At 35.5% G+C, this 19,203-nt stretch overlaps 1 protein-coding gene across 4 annotated transcripts in view; it reads left to right on the plus strand.

Annotated features, from left to right (window-relative positions):
• The window catches only part of ITPR2 (inositol 1,4,5-trisphosphate receptor type 2), a 550,850-nt gene that overhangs the window by 100,633 nt on the left and 431,014 nt on the right, over window positions 1–19,203 (plus strand). For all 4 annotated transcript variants that reach the window (XM_037848345.1, XM_037848346.1, XM_037848348.1 and 1 more), the window contains 4 exons: window positions 3,272–3,370; window positions 3,653–3,736; window positions 4,042–4,188; window positions 8,334–8,429. In XM_037848345.1, the coding sequence (XP_037704273.1) occupies window positions 3,272–3,370; window positions 3,653–3,736; window positions 4,042–4,188; window positions 8,334–8,429 (426 nt within the window). The remainder of the gene's footprint in view (window positions 1–3,271; window positions 3,371–3,652; window positions 3,737–4,041; window positions 4,189–8,333; window positions 8,430–19,203) is intronic.

The following is a 19,203-nucleotide window of genomic DNA, read 5'->3' on the forward strand; positions in this document are numbered from 1 at the left end:
GAAGGAGTGTGATGAAGTGATTGGATAATTTGGGACCTTTAGATTAGCTGTAGATTTTATTAATTTATTCTGTTTTCTTTACCTGTTTCCAAATGCATTTTCAGGGTCAGAGAGTTGACTGTAATGAACTATTTAAAATAATTAGTTTTACTGAAAACAAAACAAACAAAACCAAATAACAAACCACCACCCAAACGCTTTGTCTTGGTTAAAATGGACGATGTCATTGTTAAATGCAACGTAGAAGTCCTCTTTACATAGATGTGCTCCATAAAGCATGGCTTAAACAACCTTCCACATTGCTTCTGGCTTAAATAGTTCACTGTTTTAGCTCATCACTGTGTAGCTTTTGTATGTGATTAAGGTTATGAAAGCATAAACACCCCCACAGTCCTATATTTTCCACATATATAATTGTATTGTAATGCTCATTTTCTTCAGCAGGAATTAGTATCATTTTTCTAAAATACAAACCTACTGTATTTTGTTGAAGGCAACTGGAAATACTGTCACTTTGTACCAGATGGTTCAATTATTACTGACTTTTTAAAAAAGCATATAAAAGTAAGAAGAGGAAATTGTAAATTCAGAAGACTTTAAAATTATATTTAAGTATTTAACAATTAGTTATGTTATGATTTAGCTTATAAATATCCAATAGGATGTTCTGTGACCCAAATGAAATGAAAGAATCAGGCTGATGATAGCCTGGGTGGGAGTAGGGGGAAGATATTCATTGCTTCAAAGATCAACATTTCCTACTACTTAGGAGTGCCTTTGTGATGTGTCTTATGGAATTGTGGGATGGAGAGTTGTAGGAAACAAAATAGATTCATGGATTCCTAAACTTTCATCTTTATAGAAAGCCCTTGGTTGGTGTGGAAAAGTTAGAAAGTCACTGGGCACAGCCATGCAAAGAATGTATAAATATATCATTTTCATTTATCTTTTCATGGTTGAGTAGTTAATTTTTTCATTTTCTATTTTGATCTAAGAAGATATTAGTTCTTTACCTTCACGGTAGATTTCAAAAGTGAGGCAAAGCCAAAAAATATCCTTACAATTATTATGACAATCATTAGAAAATTTTAACTCTTAGGGAACAAGCTACAAATAATAAGTAGATTTTGCAAAAATCTAACAACCTTGAGTTTCTGGCAGAGGTGGGACTAGAACTCTGTTGTTTTGGTGCCTACTGCAATGTTCTTTTCACCATACCAGGTACCACTTCTAAAGAAGGGTAGCTGCCAAAAGCAATATATTGCTTGCCATTTTCAGCAATATCCCAGCTAGAATTCTACATGGCTGTTACAAAGAATCAACAGAAGTGCTTCTGGAATTGCAGTTCTTTTAAGATGTTTGTATAGCAGAGTGACTGCCTTGGCTGATCCTGTATGTGGCAGAAAACGACTTTATACACAAGTTCTCTATTAAATGTACAGCTTCTCAGAAAGAGTTTGACCCCATCAGTGGATCAGACCCAAGCTGTATTCTTCTGAGAATATTACTAAGTTCTGTATTTGCCAGCTTATCTGATTAGGTGTGAATTCCTTGAGCATTGGACTATTTCTTACAAACTCTTGTATTCTTCCCGGCATCTCTTACTGTTCTTTTTATTTCATATGATTGGCTTCTTGTCCACTTCATTTGCAAGTTTCATTCAGCTTGGTTAGTCAAAGTAGCCATTGCAAGAATACCAGTTGATGGTTGAAATATAGAAAATTGTTAAAAGATACATAGTGAATTGTGTCTCTCCCACCCATTTCCCCATCTGCCCAATTCTAGTCCCATCTTCTATAGTTAACCACTGGAAGGATTTCTTTTTGCTTATATTTCTATTTCCCCCTTTCCTTTTTACATATAAGATAGCATGCTCTGCACCCTGTGCTGCCCTCTCCTCTTTTCACTTGACGCTGCTTCTTGGTGATCTTTCCGTATCAGTACATGTTTCCAAGGAGTCTTTGTGAGTCATCGCATCTGACTGATTATGGATTTGAAATGTCGGGTAATGAATAGAGACCAAGCCTATAAACAGTAGAAACTGTTTCTACAAACCAAAGAACAACCCTGTTTGCTCCATTAGGGAGCTAGAGTCTTCACTATCATATTTGAAGCACCAGATACAGTTTGTAACACAAGTAGCACATGAATGTAGACTGCTGTATATAATCCATAAGAGGTTAATTTATTTTGAAGATGTAAAATTAAATTACTTTAAGTCTTGGTTTAGGTTAAGATACAGGGAAATAGAGTTCTGTTTTTTCTTACTGCCTGAGTCCTAATTTGTTTTTTAGTTATGTATCAAACTAAATTGATTCCAATATTTATTGATATGAATATGTCACAAAGGGAAAATTTTGGTTTTCATTTCTGAAATGTTGAGCAATTCTATTCTTGAGACTGTAGGTATTACAGTAATATGTCTCCAATGGAACTTAGTAACATAAATAACTTTAGTAACTATAAAATTCATTATTATCATTCAGGAAGCATAATTTTATTTCCCCATAATTTGAGTTATGAATAAAAATAATTGAAGATAAGGTGGACATTGTAAACAATAGCATAAATAAAACACAATCAATTCAGACTTATTTCTCTAAAGCACACCATTAACCAATTTTAGTTTTCATTTAGAAATGAATATTAGATTTAAGGAGCAATATTGTTTTTTTGATGTTTAAGAGAAGAGTGAACCAGATGCCTAAGGACCAAACAGTAAGTGTATTTGTGCAAGGTAATAATCTATTTCTGCATTTCCTGTATCTAGATGACATTGGTATGTTTAATTAAATTTTCAAAATTAGAGGGACAATCAAATTTACTGGACTTGTCTTTCATTCCAGAGAGACTACAGTTGTAAACTATTTTCTGCTTGTACTTGAAGTGGTTCCAACATATGGGTTGATTGGTTTTTTGTGTCAGATGCATTTACTGTCTGTCTGCTGTGCTTGTGGCATAAGGTCTCTTCTTGTAGAGGGATAAGGACCCATTTATCAATTTTATGCAAGAAGGCTCTACCTGAAATTGAAGGCTAGTAAGAAAAAGATCTACACTAGCTTTATGTATCCAGTCTGATAGGCCTATGGGATAGGATCATAAGATCATTTATTTTCTCAAAGAGGAAAAAATTGAACTAAATTTTGTACAGAGGGTAAAGGAGACAGGTGTCAGTTCAACAGCAGGGACTTTTGCACAGTTATTTTTAACTTCAAATCTAACCCTGATGATCCCTGCAGTGTCTCAGTTGCAATTTATTTTTGATTCCTAGATTGTTGTAGGAGATAAAGTTGTTTTGATGCCAGTGAATGCAGGACAGCCCCTACATGCAAGCAACATAGAGCTTCTTGATAACCCAGGGTGTAAAGAGGTATGTTCAAGAGAAAAGGGAATAAATTATTGGATTTTCTCCTGGGAGAAAAAAAAAAAGTCATTTAGTTTCTTTCATTGTTTTCATGAGGATAATCTGTTATGCTAATTAGTATTCCCAAATTACATGTAGATAATGATTAGCTATGACTATTTCCGATGGTTGTTTGAAGATTTTTATATTAAGATACATAGTTCATTGTTCGAAGTTTTCCTCTTTTCTCTTTTTACAAGTGGAATGCAATCTGTAGCCTTATAACTCTTAACATTTCTTCATTAATAGGTGAATGCTGTTAATTGCAACACTAGCTGGAAAATCACTTTATTTATGAAATATAGTTCCTACCGAGAGGATGTACTAAAAGGCGTAAGTATGTGCTACATAGAACATTTGCTGGAAGAATGGAAGATAGACTTATTGAACTTCTAGATGCAAAGCCTACCTCTGTAGTCACTGGTTTTCATAATTTAACATTGTGAGTACAGACCTTAATACTCACTGTGTTTCACTGAGTCTTCCCCCCTCAATATTTCAAAATGTGTAATAATCAGTAGAAGCCAAGTAGCTATAAGAGGGGCCCAGAGTATCAGACCTAGAAGGGGCACCTGCTTCTCACATCTGTTTGTTTAGAATTTTGTGAAAATATAGTGTTTATTGACCTGTTTTTCTAGGGTGATGTTGTTAGATTGTTTCATGCGGAGCAAGAGAAATTTCTGACTTGTGATGAATATGAGAAAAAACAGCACATTTTCCTTCGTACAACCTTGCGTCAATCAGCGACGTCTGCTACTAGTTCTAAAGCGCTCTGGGAAATAGAGGTATGTAAATGTGCCTGGCTTTTAATAAATCATTGGATCACAAAGACAAGGTTTATTAGCCTGCATGTTGTAATGTTATGGGCTTCATTTATGATGGACCTATAAAACAGAAGAATTTTTGTGAACCAACTTGTCTCTCTGTGTTGCTGTGACCAATCTGAAAGAATACTCCTTCCTTACCTACCTTCTCTGGGGCAACTCTCCCTCCCTCTCTCTTTCTGTGACTGTGTGTGTGTGTGTGTGCGTGTGTATGTATATATATGTGTGTGTGTGTGTATACCTACGTGCAGACACACATATTTTCTATAGGGTGTGAACAATTGTAATTTAGTAAGAGCATATATATGGTTTTACTTTTAAAAAATGCATTGTAAAATGTTGTCAAGACTGCTCAGACTGAAGGCCATGTGCCTCAAGTGGTGTTGGAGTTAAGATGGAGCAGGATGAGTAAACTCAGATATCAGAACCACACCATGAATGAAGAGAGCATTTATTTCTTCTGGGAATGGCATTTCTATTGGAATCAGCAGACCCGTAGTTAATAATTCATTCGTCCTTTAGTTCAGAAAGTATTTCTCAAAGGTGCTGATATCATATGGTAATTAAGAAAATGTGAGGTATGGAACTCTGTTTAGAGGAGTTTTCTATACATTGAAGGAGTTAAGATGTACGTGATCGCCTGTGAATAGACCAACATCTGATAAGTTCCATCTTGATGTAGTGGACATCTAGGCCTATAGCAGTGGGTCACAGCCCTTTCAAACCCATCATCCCCCTTTGACATTATATGTTTTGTGACACTCCCTTTAATATACTAAAATGAAGTTCATAGGTAGTAGTCTCATGATTAAAAAATTAGTATAAGGCCCAGCTTCTAATATAAAGAAGAAATGAAAGGAAAGTAGTTAACTATAAATAACATGTATTTCAACATGCAAATGATTACTGTAGAAGTTACAGTATTTATACCTATCTCTGATGGATAGATTTAGATTTGAGAGCAGTAGTAGAAGAGAATCAGAAGAGGTTTTATATAAGAAGTACAGGAAAATGAAAGAGCAGAGGTTAATTTGGGCCCTTAATAGGAGATGTAATAACAGAACAGACTTATTTGCACTTGATAAAAAAGGAGGGAAATAACCATAATTGAAATAGGGTTAGCAGGGCAAATACAGATGGTCGAAACAGAAAAAATGAGGAAGTCTGATGTTTATGCAAATAAACTGGGCCTATTTATAAATGTAGCATCAAAATAATTCTCTGTTATGACATCACTCAGAATAAAAATGAAATAATAAACAAAACATATCTTCTATCTTGCCACCCCTACATACTGAGGCAAACATTTAGTCTCTAGGATTCAGAAAGACATTGGAGACCATATCCTTCAATAGGTGACAGGAAATTGAGAAGGTCTGAGGAAAACAGCATCCACCAAAGTCAATAATACAAGAGGCAACAGAGAAGTTGTAAGGTAGACTTCTGGGAGGAGTATCAGGGTAAGACTGAAAAATAGGAGGCAACATGAAAATAAGTACAGGGGTAAAATATGCATTTTCACACCGTGGATTTCTTATCATTTTGCTCCAAATATTTAAAAATACATGGAATAGCAATAATATGAAATCTTGTTTTAAAACTTTTTAAATGAAATACAATGAATTCCCTATATTTCATGTTTCTGTGCCTATTTAATGCTTGATTCTAAGTCTGTTAAAAGGGGTTTCAAATCTTCTCTCATGTATTTACTATTAGTATTTTAGCTTTTGCTGTAACTGTGCCACAGCACTGAAAGCCTTTCCAAATAAATGCATAGCTGGAAATGACATAACACAATGCACAGTCAGAATGGAGGGAGCAAATAAATTATTCAGTAATTTTGAGATAATGTTTTTAATTCATTTAAGCTTCTCTCTCCATAGTGAATGTCTCTTAAAATATTAGACCTTTCATATAATTTGATGTTAAAAACTTTTAATATGATTTTGTATTAAAATATCAGCAATTTATATTTGTGGTAGGTTAATTTCTGTAGGAGATTCAAAAGGCATGCAAGATGTGGGACATTTCATTGTTGTGTGCTGTATGAATCAGGCTTCAGTCAGGAAAATAGAAATCGCTCATGTGCTTCAAGTAAGGAGGTATTTAATATAGGATATTAGGTTTTGACATTATTAGAAGGGCCAGAAGAGGAAAAATAGGATGGGGGAGGTAGTCTTGTCTGAAGACCAGATATTGCTAGAAGCCTCTCCTGCTCCTCCTCTGAGTCTGCAAGCCCCTCCTCCTGGGCTGCGGAGCCATCCCCTTCGGGGGTCCTTGCCCACCCTATCCTGTAGGATCCTGTGCTACTGTGCTGCTGCCACTGTCACTGGAGCCCAAAGACAAGCCTCTCTTCCACCTTCCTCTATTTTTGAATCTCATGTGAATGTCTTTAAAAGCCTGCTGGTGAGGCTTCCAGCCCCTGGTAAAAGGGAAACACTTAGAAGGATGGGATGGTGATGAGAACCAACACAAGATTTAGCACCTGCTGGACTTGCCTGTGAATATGCTGTCTTGGCCACTGCTCATTAAATGCCAGTAGCATTCCCTCCAAAGTCAATGTGATAAATAGAAGCACTCTCCCTCTCATTTCTTCAAGACTTCCATGAGGGAGTTGTACCACCATCGTTAGATCCACTAGTGTACAGGATAGGAACTCTCAGTCTGAGATCCAGGGTACGTTTCAAGTTATTTGTTAAACCCTAATCATTATTTATAGTGTGTGTGTGTGTGTGTGTGTGTGAAACGGCCAATAGATTTGGTCAGATTCTTAACAGTATCTGGACTCCCCAAAAGGTGAAAGACTTCAAACATTAATTAGATCATAGAGGCTGGTGATTAGCAAAGGATTTGTGGAAGCAGTTAGATTTGAGAACTCGGCCTTGAAGGATAGATGGGTTTTTAGTCACAGGGAAGTGTTTTGGTAATACTTCTTACTCTTTGACACACTTTCATAATTATGATCTTATTTGACCCATGGGAGTATAAGAAGACAAAGAACCTGGAATCCAACAAAAGGTGTTAGAAAGTTTTATAGATTTGCATACAGAATTTGAGGCCAAGGCAGGAGCCAAAGGGTGGTCAACCCAAACAAAAAGCTGAAGGACAATAATGAAGAATTATTCTAGCATTCTGATAGGCCTTTTGATATTTAATCTTCACAACCATTCTGTGAATTAATTCCATTATGTACATGAAGAAATGAAGTGTGAAGATATTAAATTACTTGCTGTGATCACACCATTATTGCTGGCTGAGCTGAGACTCAAACACAGTTTTCTTTGAACTGTAAAGCCTGTGCTTTTCTATTGCCCCGTACCACCTGTCATAACCAACCCTGTCAGAGCTGCTACTGCCAATTCTACATTCCCAGCTCTGCCCAGTGGCTCAGCACCTGGGCAAGGCCAATATGAAGGACGGGTTTCAATGGACATCGTGATAGTAAAAAGCATACATGGAGTGGGCCAAGAATTAAGTTAGTCCAGACCTCCGGGGTTTGGCATTAGCACTTCTCTCTGCCTGGGATGCTCTTCCAATCTCTCTATATGGCTGCCTTATTCTCCCCCTCCTGGTTTCAGCTCACATGTCATCTCCTCAGTGATCTGTGCTGATTACTCTATCTAAAGTAGCCTTCGCTAGTTAATCATGCCCTCTGTTTCCTTCTTAGCACTTGTCAAATCTGATTTATTTATTTGTTTACTTTCTTCCCCATGCGAATGAAAGCTCTAGTCTTACTCACTGCTATGTCCTCTTTGCCTAGAAGAGTAATGGGCCCATAATAGGCTTATAATACAATCTTCAGAATTAATGATTAAATAACAAATGGGGGAAACCCCACAGAATTTCTGGTTTTGGCCTTGGAAACATGTCTTTAGGATAAGACTGTATTTGCAGATGTAAAGCTTGAGCATCATCTATCTACAGCGGGTTAACATATCTCTTGCTCACTAATGGGGAATTTTGCCACAATGTAATCTCGTATAAATATATATTAGATTTAATAGGTCAGCATTAACAGGGAGGCACTGTATATAAACTGTTGGCACTTGCTTACCAGTAACATGAATATCATCAGCCATTATTGTCATTACTCTCTTTGTCTGTAGGTGGTTCACCATGACCCATGTCGTGGGGGTGCAGGACAATGGAACAGCTTGTTCAGATTTAAACATCTTGCAACTGGGAACTATTTAGCTGCTGAGGTAAGACTGATGGATATAGTGCTTTTAAATCTCTAACTCTAAAATAGTGAAATAGGCAGTAGGGTTCCCCAAAAGATGTATTTGCAGAGCCATCATTATTGCCTACAAAGTTTTGGATTGTCATATAAATTACTTAAAAAATGCAAAATTTTGACCATAGCCTGAAAATAATCTTTCTCTTAAAAAGTTAAAACAATAATAACAACAAAAATCTGTTGTTTGTTTACTGTAAGGGCAAATGTGAAGGGGCATCCATCGGCATATGTATGTGATGTGGCCCAATCTTTCTATTTAGCTTCCTTCTTTCAGAATGTTTGTATTGGAGACTCAGTTTTGTTGCTGGTATAGAAACGCCAAGAGAGTTTCAAGTTTATCTTTAGTCACTCTTTTGCTGGTGGATGGCTTTTATTTTTCATGCTATTGGAGACAGAGGGGTTTTCTTCTAGAGACACTGAACTGTCCAAAAACTATCAATAAAAATGGTAAAAAAACATATAAAGTCTTTTTATTTCTCTACTAAATATTGGTAACTAGATAGATACTGAAGGTGGGTAGAAATAACATCATTGATGATTTAGAAATGATCTGATTAAAATTTGGTTAACTAGCAAATTCATAGAGTCAGGAACTAGAATACAGGAGCTGGGGTAGGGTAGGGAATAGGGAGTTAATGCTTAATTGGAAGAGAATTTCTGTTTGGGGGGGATGGAAACTTATTGGTAATGGATGGTGGTGGTAGTAACACAATATTGTAAGCGTGGTAAACATCACAGAATGTGGTTAAAGGGGGAAATTTTAGGTTATATATATGTTACTAAAATAAAAATTTTTTAAAAAGGAGGACTGTACAATGCAAACAGTGAACCCTAATGTAAACTATGAACTATAATTAATAATATGATTATAATAATATTGTCTCATTCATTGTAACAAAGATACCACACTAATACAAAGTGTTTACTAGGGACAGCTGTGTGTGAGGGGTGTGAGTGGGAACTCTATATTAGAAAATACATGATTTTTCTTTAAACCTACAACTTCTCCATTAAAAAATTAAAAAATAAAAGAAATTTGTGTGTGTGTATTCACATTCTAAGAAGAAATTATCTAATTTAAAAATAATTTTGAAGATATTCTTTTTAAGATGTGTGAAACTATCCGTTCTTTCTACTGTCCTCAACACTGTTTCTCGTTTTCAACTGAGTTTCTTCTGGGATTCTAAATTAGAATTTGTTTTTGGAATTTTTAACTTTTGGTTTTGGAGGGTAAGGAAAGAAGTGGGGTGGGGTGTGGGATGGAGAATTGTTGAGAAAAGGGTGTAGGAATGGGCAGTGGGTCTAAAGGCTCTGTAAACAGATGTGTCTGCTGACCCCTGTCTAAACTAGCATCCACCTATTACCCTTTCCATCCTGTTGATCTGTGATATTTTTCCTGATGGTACTTCCTACTTCTGACTACTTGTTGCAGATTTTGAATATTTGTTCATTGACTATCTTTGTTAGTAAATTTAGTCTTCATGAGGACAGAGATTTTGTTTCATCACTGTGTTCCCAGTGCCTAGAGCAGTGCCTGGCATGTAGAAGGCATTTAATGAATATTTTATGGATGAATGAATGAATATAAAGAAAATATTCAGGCTTCCTCAATCTTAGAGGATGGTCAGAAGATTCCAGGATTTGTACCTGACAGCTATTTGGAGCCATATTTGGGCAAATTAATCTCTCTAATCTCTGATTTCCAACTCCGGGAAATGGGGATAACACAGTATTTACATAATAAGATTATTAAGAGAATTAAATGATGTATAGTGTTTGGCATAATATGTGGCTTATGGTAAGCCAGTAAGAGAAGCAGTCATGATTAATTGCGTTTAATGTGTGATAAGTAGGGATTATTATTACTTTTATAAATATCTGACACATAACTTTCTGATTGACTAAATGAAATATAGCATTGTAATTTATGGACGGTTTATACCATAAATGTTTTGAAGTAACTCTCTTGGAAGTAACCCTTTGAAGCAAAAGTAAGCTGTGAAGTAGGGAATTTTATCTAAAATAAGAATTACATGTTCTTTAAAAGTAAGAAATCAGGATTAAAATCCTCTGGGATCTTATGTTAGTGGCTCTTTTCTCTAACTCACTTTTCAGTCAATGGCTTTTTAGAACTACTGATGTTCTGTAGAAAATTGATATGATTTACACATTACTGTTTTTTAAATTAATTTCCATAATCAAAGCTTGTCAATGATACATTCAAATGGTTAGATTATCAAGAATTAAATTGTTTATTAACTTTAATTAATACCTAAGACCTCAACACATAAATGAATGAATTAAAAATGGAAAAATAGAGTGTAATTTATTTCTTGACAAGAAATTGAAAGACTGTCTTTTCAATCTGTTTCTAGAGAACACGATTTTAAATGCCAGATTCCGTTTTGTCTGATAACGTGTATTTGGAGGACCTTTTCTTTTTCATGTATAATTTTTATTTTTAGGTATTATCATGTATAATATTTCTTTTTCATGTATAATTTTTTTTCATGGCAAGGTGGGAGGAGAATTACATGTTGAATATGTATCTGAAAATTGAAAGCTAAGTATCTATATTCTACTAATTTTAATAGAATGGGCAATTCTTTATAATATTTTAACATAAAAATAGAAAATCATAGCCTCAGAATGCTGAAATTCGTAAGTTGAGGTTTTGTATTTGCTATGTCAGTTAAGTTCAGACAAGATCCTGGCACTGTTATGTCTCAGGATGGTTGTCCTACAGGTGTGGCGAAATCATGGAATCACAATGATTGTTGTCCCAATTACTTGATAAAAATTTGATTTCCAATCAGGAAACAGGTGGTATCTTGCCTCTGTCAGCAGCTGAAAAACAATGATTTTCCTTTTATTATTTTGCTTTAAAAAAAATGCTGTTATTCATGTCACTGAAGTCAGGCAGGGGATTCCCAACATTTTCAGAGTTGCAACCTCCTAGCATTAGTTGTTTAATAGCATTATATCCTTCTTCTTTTTAGGTATGGAAAGACTGTGAGGCTTTTATCTGTTTTATTTTTCACTTTTCCTTTTAATATCTAGATAGTACCTAAAAAACATACATCTTTTTCGGGTGTTGTAAATGCAAGAGTTGGAAATCATTATGTTTTGGAATTCATGAAAATAACAAACCTCATCTTTAAGATGTCATCTGACCTTCAATATATGTTTGTGAAGATTCTGATAAATGCACAGCGTGGTAGAGAATGCTGCAGGGATAGCACCGGAAGCAGAAGACTCAGTCCTTGCCCTCAAATAATTGACCTTCTATTTCAGAAGTTAGTATACAATAAGTAATGAGAGATGATAAGCCTGCAGGATAACTTAAGGCTAATTAGTGTGCAGGTGGAGTTAGATCAATGCAAGATCCATCAAAGAAGACTCTTGCTTGGGGTGAACATTTCTCTGGATCTCAAAGAAAGTAACAGGTTGGCAGAAAAGTAAAAGGGCAATCCTTACAGAAGTTGCCAGTGAGTCATATAGACAGGGACTTGGAATATCCAAATCATAGTTAGACAGGGTAAACAGGGAAGCTTACCTCAAGGAAAGGGATTATGAAAGAAATTGTTGAGTGATAGATCACTTTACATCAGGACTTTGAAGGGTTTGGAATAGATCTAATTATAATAGGAATGGACTAAAGAGTTTGAGGACATTTATGTTCCTAGTTACCTAGAAGATGGGCTGAGCAGCTGGTTGCAAACACTTAGTAGACAACACTGATATAGAGTTAAAAAAAAATCTAGTTCCTACTCTCGAAGAGCTCAGAGTACAATGTGATTTAGCAGTATGAATAGTGTGCTAAAGTACAAGACAATTTGGTAGAGGATGGTGAGGAGGTGCAGGGAATGGTCAGGAGTCCAGAGAAGGATGAGTAAGTCATCCTTTACTGCTGCTTGAAGGATGAGTAAGTCAGATTAAGAAAAAAGAGAAAAGGTGATCAGGCAATGAGGATAGCTTGTATACAGCAAAGAGGCATGCAATATCATGGAAACTAATTTCATATGTCTGATACTTAGGATGTGTGCGAGTTTGGAAATTGTGCCAGAAGGTGGGATAGGAGTGATGGGACCAGAAATATGGGGAAAGCTGATCATATATATATTGGTCTGAAGGAGAATGGATTTTATTCTTTAAAGAGGAGAGTTATAAATAAATTTATATCACTCTAGAGCTGCACTGTCCAGAATAGTAATCACTAGCTATATGTTGGCTATTTAAATTAAAATTAATATTATCAAAATTAAATAAAATTGAAAAGTCAGTTTCTCAGTAGCACTATTGACATTTCAAGTGCTCAGTAGCCACATTGTATCGGTTAGCAAAGATATAGAACATTTTCATTACCACAGAGAAATTTCTAGAGGAAAACACTACTCTAGAGTGACTGGAGGAGATTGGATTTAGAGACAGGAAGAACAGATAGGAGGCTATGGTATGATGCCTTCAAGAAATTATGAGGACTTGAACTAAGGGAGTGGCAGTGGTAATTGGGGAAGTGGCAAGGAGTGGAAGGGTTGAAGATATTTTTGAGAGCTAAAATCAATGGAATTGTAGTCTTTTGAATTTTGGGAGTTAAGGAGTAGGAGGATTCTCCCTAGAATCAGACTTGGGGAACTAGTTATATCATTCACCCAATTGGGGAAAATAGGAAAATAGGAGGAGGAGCAAAATTGATGAAGGAAATAATCTGTTCAATTGTAAATATGTTTAATTAGAGGTGCTTGTAAAATTTCCAGGTGACAATGATTAGTAGGCATAGCCTGAACAATTTTTAGAAGTCTGGGGACTGACCAGGGCTGAAGAAGTAGATTAGGGTCTCATCAGCATGGATAAGATCATCAGGGGGTGTGAAGAGAGTCGTAAGATGTTTGAAGATGGAATCATGAGGGTCATCATCTTTTAAAGGTAGAAAAAAAGACTGGAAGCCTGAGAAAGAGATAGAGAAAGAAGCCAGAGAAGCAACTGGAAAACCAGTTGAGATGAATTACAAATGCCAAGCAAGGGAGGATAGGGTTTCAAAATGGAGGAAGTGGGCAGCAGTTTTGGATGTCATTGAAAAGGTCAGGAATAAAGTGTATCTACTGTATTTGGCAAGAACATTTTCATTAATGACTTTATTGAGAGCATTTTTAGTGGAAACCAGATTGTAGAGGGTGGAGGAATGACCAGGAGGCCAGAAAGAAGAGAGCAAACTGAGTTTTCACAGCATGGCTGTGGAAGGGGAGAGACAGAGTAGTAAGTAGTTCAAGAAAAGTTAGAGTCCTATTAGACAAGTTTGTATTGAAGAAAAAATAAGATGGATAAGGACTGAGCTGTTTTTGTGTTGAAGGGAAATACTTAGCAGTGTGTTAATCTCTTTTTCCTCAATCTTTTCCACTTTCAACAGACGTTTATAATCTGAAATATTACTTTAAAGTACCTTAGGCATTCCCAGAAAATTAGATTATGTAATTCTTGAACTGCCTTTGCATTTATGATATTTATATTGGCTGATGTGGCAAAAGAGAGTCTAGTGTAGTTGGGAAAAAAATCTCATTTCTAATTTTTACAATATATCTGACTTGAAGCAAATATTAACCTCACTGAACTTCAGTTCCCTTGTGTGAGAAAAAGGTGATAATATATAATATATGGGATTATTCTGAGATTAAAGAAGATAGGAAATGTACAGCACCTTGAGCATAAAAGGTGTACAATGAATGTTAACTCCCTTTACTTTCATGGAGAAGGAGAGAGAAAATGCAGACAGCATCTGTTTATTATTATTATTACTATTATTATTCAGAACTGGTATTTCTTTGCCAGTCAGATAACTCAAAGGGGAAAAATGTTCAGGGGAAAAGTTAAGCTATTTAGTTGGTCTGTCTGGAAGATTACCTACTATGCTTTGACATAGGAAATACTGCGTAGGGGTGACATTAAAATATCCTTCCAATAAAATCTTATGCTCTGTGTACAGTTCATATGCCAGGGATAGCATGCAAACCAACCAGTTCCTTCTATATTATATAAAATAGACTTTTTGGATGAGATTATTCCTAATCAATTAGGTAAAGTATGTTGAGTGTTTATCTTGGAGTGAAGCTAAAAAGATTATCCATTTCTTGGATTATTTAAAAAAAGTAATATAATTACTTTCATTTCTCTAAATTCCATTGATAAAATGTTCTAGAGCAGAAATGAAGATTCTTTTGAATAACTTGGAATAGTTTTCTGTTGTCTACAAATTTGAGTTTAACTCAAGCTGTTGCATAATCCTTAATTTGTGGCATTGCAATATAGTGTAGTTAGAATTCATTGAGGATTTTAGAATCTTAAATGGCTTTTGATCCTGATTAATGCCAAAGTTATTCTCCATAAAACAGATGAGATATTTTAGAAGTCTCCTACATATGGAAGAAATGCTTATAGAACATTTCCCTGGACTTACCATAGTTTGCAGTTATATGCATTTGTTTGTTCAGTCATTTACTGTATATATATCTACCCAATGACTGTATTCTTTCCCATGAAGGAAGGGCTCATGCCTGTTTTGCTCACTGCAAGATACCATGTGCCTAGAACAGTGTCTGACATTAATTTGCATTCAGTAAATATTAGATGAACAGATGGATGAATTAAAGGGACTGTGAGGTTATAAAGTCTAATCATTGCCCTTCGCTGAAAAGGAAACTGAGGCTCAGAGAGTTTTTTTAATTTTTGTCCAAAGTGAAAAAACAAGATTACATTATTGGAACTGATTGCTGTTCTTGTACCGCTTTCATTTACGTCAGTTTATTGGTTCTCATCTGAGGGTGACTTTGCCCATGATGGGACATTTGCAATGTCTGGAGATATTTTTGTTGTACCAGTTGGAGAGAGGATGGTACTGGCGTCTACTGGCTAAAGGCAAGGGATCAGCTAAACATCCTACAATGCCAGGAAAGCTCCCTACAACAAAGAGTTATCCTTCCAAAAATGCCAATAGTTCCAATATTGAGAAACCCTGATCTAGATTATACTGAAATTACATAATCATTTACTGAACACTTACAAGCTAGAGGCACTATTTTGATTTTGTGCAGGAAACCAAGATTATTAACATTTGATCCTTGTCCTCTAAGAGTTTGCAATCTAGAGGAGAATGAAATTAATTCAATAACTGGGACATTGAGGTATCTTTTTAAATTGCTTCCATCATGCATATACATGAGATAATTGTTTGTGTAATGTTTAAATTATTAACATTTATAGGTGACCATGATAAATCTCCTAGTAAAATTAAAGATTGCAAATGTCTGAGTTCCTGCTTTCAGTTCTTCTGGGTATAGACCTAGTAGGGGGATTGCCAGCTCATATGGCAATTCTATACTTACCTTCCTCAGGAACTGCTAAACTGTCTTCCACAGTGGCTGCACCATTTTACATTCCGAACAATGCATGAGTGTTCCTATTTCTCCACATCCTCTCCAACACTTGCAGTTTTCTGTTTTTTTTTTTTTAATAGTGTCCATTCTAGTTGGTAGGAAATGATAAATCGTTGTGGTTTTGACTTGCATTTCCCTAATAGCTAGTGATGTTGAGCATCTTTTCATGTGCTTTTTAGCCATTTGTATTTACTCTTTGGAGAAATGTCTATTCAAGTCTTTTGCCCATTTAAAAAAATTGGGTTGTTTGTCTTTTTGTTGTTGAGTTGTAGAATTTCTTTAGATATTCTGGATAGTAAACCCTTATCGGATATGTGGTTTCCAAATGTTTTCTCCCATTGAGTAGGTTATCTCTTCCTTTTCTTGACAAAGTCCTTTGCACACAAGTTTTTAATTTTGAGGAGGTGCCATTTATCCATTGTTTCTTTCATTGTTTGTGCTTTGGTTGTAAAGTCTGAGAAACCATTGCCTACCAGAAGATCTTAAAGATGCTTCCCTACATTTCTTTTAGGAATTTTATGATCCTGGTTCTTATATTTAGGTCTTTGATCCATTTTGAGTTAATTTTTGTATATGGTGCGAAGTAGGGGTTCTCCTTAATTCTTTGGCATGTGGATATCCAGTTCCCCTAGAACCTTTTACTGAAGGGACTATTCTTTCCCAGTTGAGTGGACTTGGCAGCCTTGTCAAAAATCAATTGGCCATGGATGTGAGAGTCTATTTCTGAATTCTCAAGTCGGTTCTATTGGTTGATATATCTGTCTTTATGCCAGTACCATGCTGGTTTGCCCACTGTAGTTTTGTAATATGCTTTACAGTCAGGCAGTGAGAGTTCTTCATCCTTTTTATTCTTTTTCAAGTAGTTTCTGGCTATCTGTGGCCCCTTACCCTTCTGCATAAATTTGGTTATTGGCTTTTACATTTCTGCAAAGTAGGTTGTTGGAATTTTGGTTAGGATTGCATTGAATCTATAAATAAATTTAGGTAGAATTGACATCTTAGCGATATTTAATCTTCCAATCCATGAACATGGAATGTCCTTCCATTTATTTAGGTCTTCTTTGATTTCTTTTAGCAGTGTTTTGTAGTTTTCTGTGTATAAGTCTATTAAAAAAATTGGGTTGTTCCTCTTTTTGTTGTTGAGTTGTAGGATTTCTTTAGATATTCTGGATAGTAAACCCTTAAATTTATTCCTAGATATTTGATTCCTTTAGTTACTATTGTAAATGGATTTTTTTTCTTGATTCCTTCCTCAGATTGCTTGTTACTAGTGTAGAAACACTACCAATTTTTGTGGGTTTTGAATCCTGCCATTGGCTAACCTCATTTATTAGCTCTAGTAGCTTTATTGTAGATTTTTTGAGACTTTCTATATATAGGAATTATGTCATCTGCAAGTAGAGAAATTGTGTTTAACTTCCATATATTTTTGGAATTTTCCAGTTATCCGTGTGTTACTGATTTTTAGCTTCATTCCATGGTGGTCAGAGAAGTGTTTTGTCTAATTTCAATCTTTTTTAATTTGTTGAGACTCGTTTTTTTAATCTCATTATGTATTCTATCCTGGAGAATAATCCATGAGCACTTGAGAAGAATGTATATCCTATTCGTTTGGTGTGCAATGTTCTGTATATGTCTATTAGGTCTAGCTCACTTATATTATTCAAGTTGTCTGTTACCTTATTGATCTTCTCTCTTGATTTGCTGTCTGTTGATGAGTGTAGTATATTGACATCTCCAACTATTGTAGAGAAATCTGTTTCTCCCTTCAGTTTTGCCAGTGTTTGTCTCATGTATTTTTGGCTCCATCATTAGGTGCGTAAATATTTATGATTGTTATTTTGTCTTGGTGATTTGTCACTTTTATTGGTACATAGTATTCTCATTTGTCTCTTAATGTTTTGCATTTCAAGTCTGTTTTGTCTGATACTAATATAGCTACCTGAGCTCTTTTTTTTGGTTACTTTTTGTGTGGAATATCTTTCCATACTTTCGCAGGTTTGTTGGTGTATATGTATCTAAGGTGAGCCTCTTGTAAACAACATATGGTTGGATCATACTTTTTTATCCATTCTGCCAATCTGTGTCTTTTGACTGGGGGGGTTTGTTTTATTGTAAATGCAGTACTTACTTCAACCATTTTATCCTTTGGTTTTTATTTGTCATATCTTATTTTTGTCCCTCTTTTTACCCTTTTAGTTACTCTTACTGATAATTTTCATTTCTACACTCTCCTCCAGACCTCTGTCTCCTGTTTTTTCCTTTCAGCCTGCAGAACTCCCTTTACTATGTCTTGTAGGGCATGTCTCTTGTTTGCAAAACTCTATTGGTTTCTGTTTATCTGTAAATATTTTAAATTCTCCTTTTTTTTTCCTTTTTTTTTATTTTGAAATAAATTCAAAGTTATAGGAACAGTTGCAAAAACAATACAAACCCCATACACAGAACTCTAGAATACCCTGTCCCTCCTCCCCCGATACCCCAATCCACCAACTTTAACATGCTGTCATATCGTTATTTCTTTCTCTCCCTCCCTCCCTCCCTATCTATCATCCATCATGTATTGCTCTGTCTTCTGAACATATGAGAGCTAGCTGCACACATCCTTCAACAAACACTATAATTCACATATACACTTCCCATGAACAAGAACATTCTTTTATGCAATCCCATTAAGCGCAGCTAAGAAGTACAAGAGAGTCAACAATGATTCAAAGCTTACATTCTGTATTTCCTTTTCCTTATGTCTCAGCTGTGTCCCTTTGAGCCTCTTGTCCTCCATCCTCCAGTCCCATCCAGGTTCATCCTTGGCATTCAATTGTCAGGTATTTAGACTGTCTTTTTTTTTTTTTTTCAATTGTGGAAACATATATACAACCTAAATCTTCCCATTCCACCCCCTCCCTAGCATTCCATTAGTGGGATTAATCACATTTAGAATGTTGTAATGCTCTTTCCCACCATCCATTACTAGAAATTTCCCTTCACCTCGAGCAGCAACCCTACACTCATTTCTTAACTCCCCATTGCCCCTTCCCCCATTTCTCTTAACCAATACTCTGCTTTTCATCTCTATGGTCATATTCTCTGATAATTTCTTTGTGTTTACTGTGGAGCTTAAAATTAACCTCTTAAATCCATAACAATCTTGTTTTTCTTTGATACCACCTTCACTTCAGTAGGACACATAAACTATGTTCCTATACTCCTCCATTCCCCCACCTTTATATAGTTGTCAAAAATTACATATTTTACGTTGAGTTCAAAACCACTGATTTGTCATTAGAGTTTGTGTATTTTATATCAAGTAGG

This window comes from Choloepus didactylus, chromosome 8, assembly GCF_015220235.1.
Source record: "Choloepus didactylus isolate mChoDid1 chromosome 8, mChoDid1.pri, whole genome shotgun sequence".
NCBI classification, from domain to species: domain Eukaryota; kingdom Metazoa; phylum Chordata; class Mammalia; order Pilosa; family Megalonychidae; genus Choloepus; species Choloepus didactylus.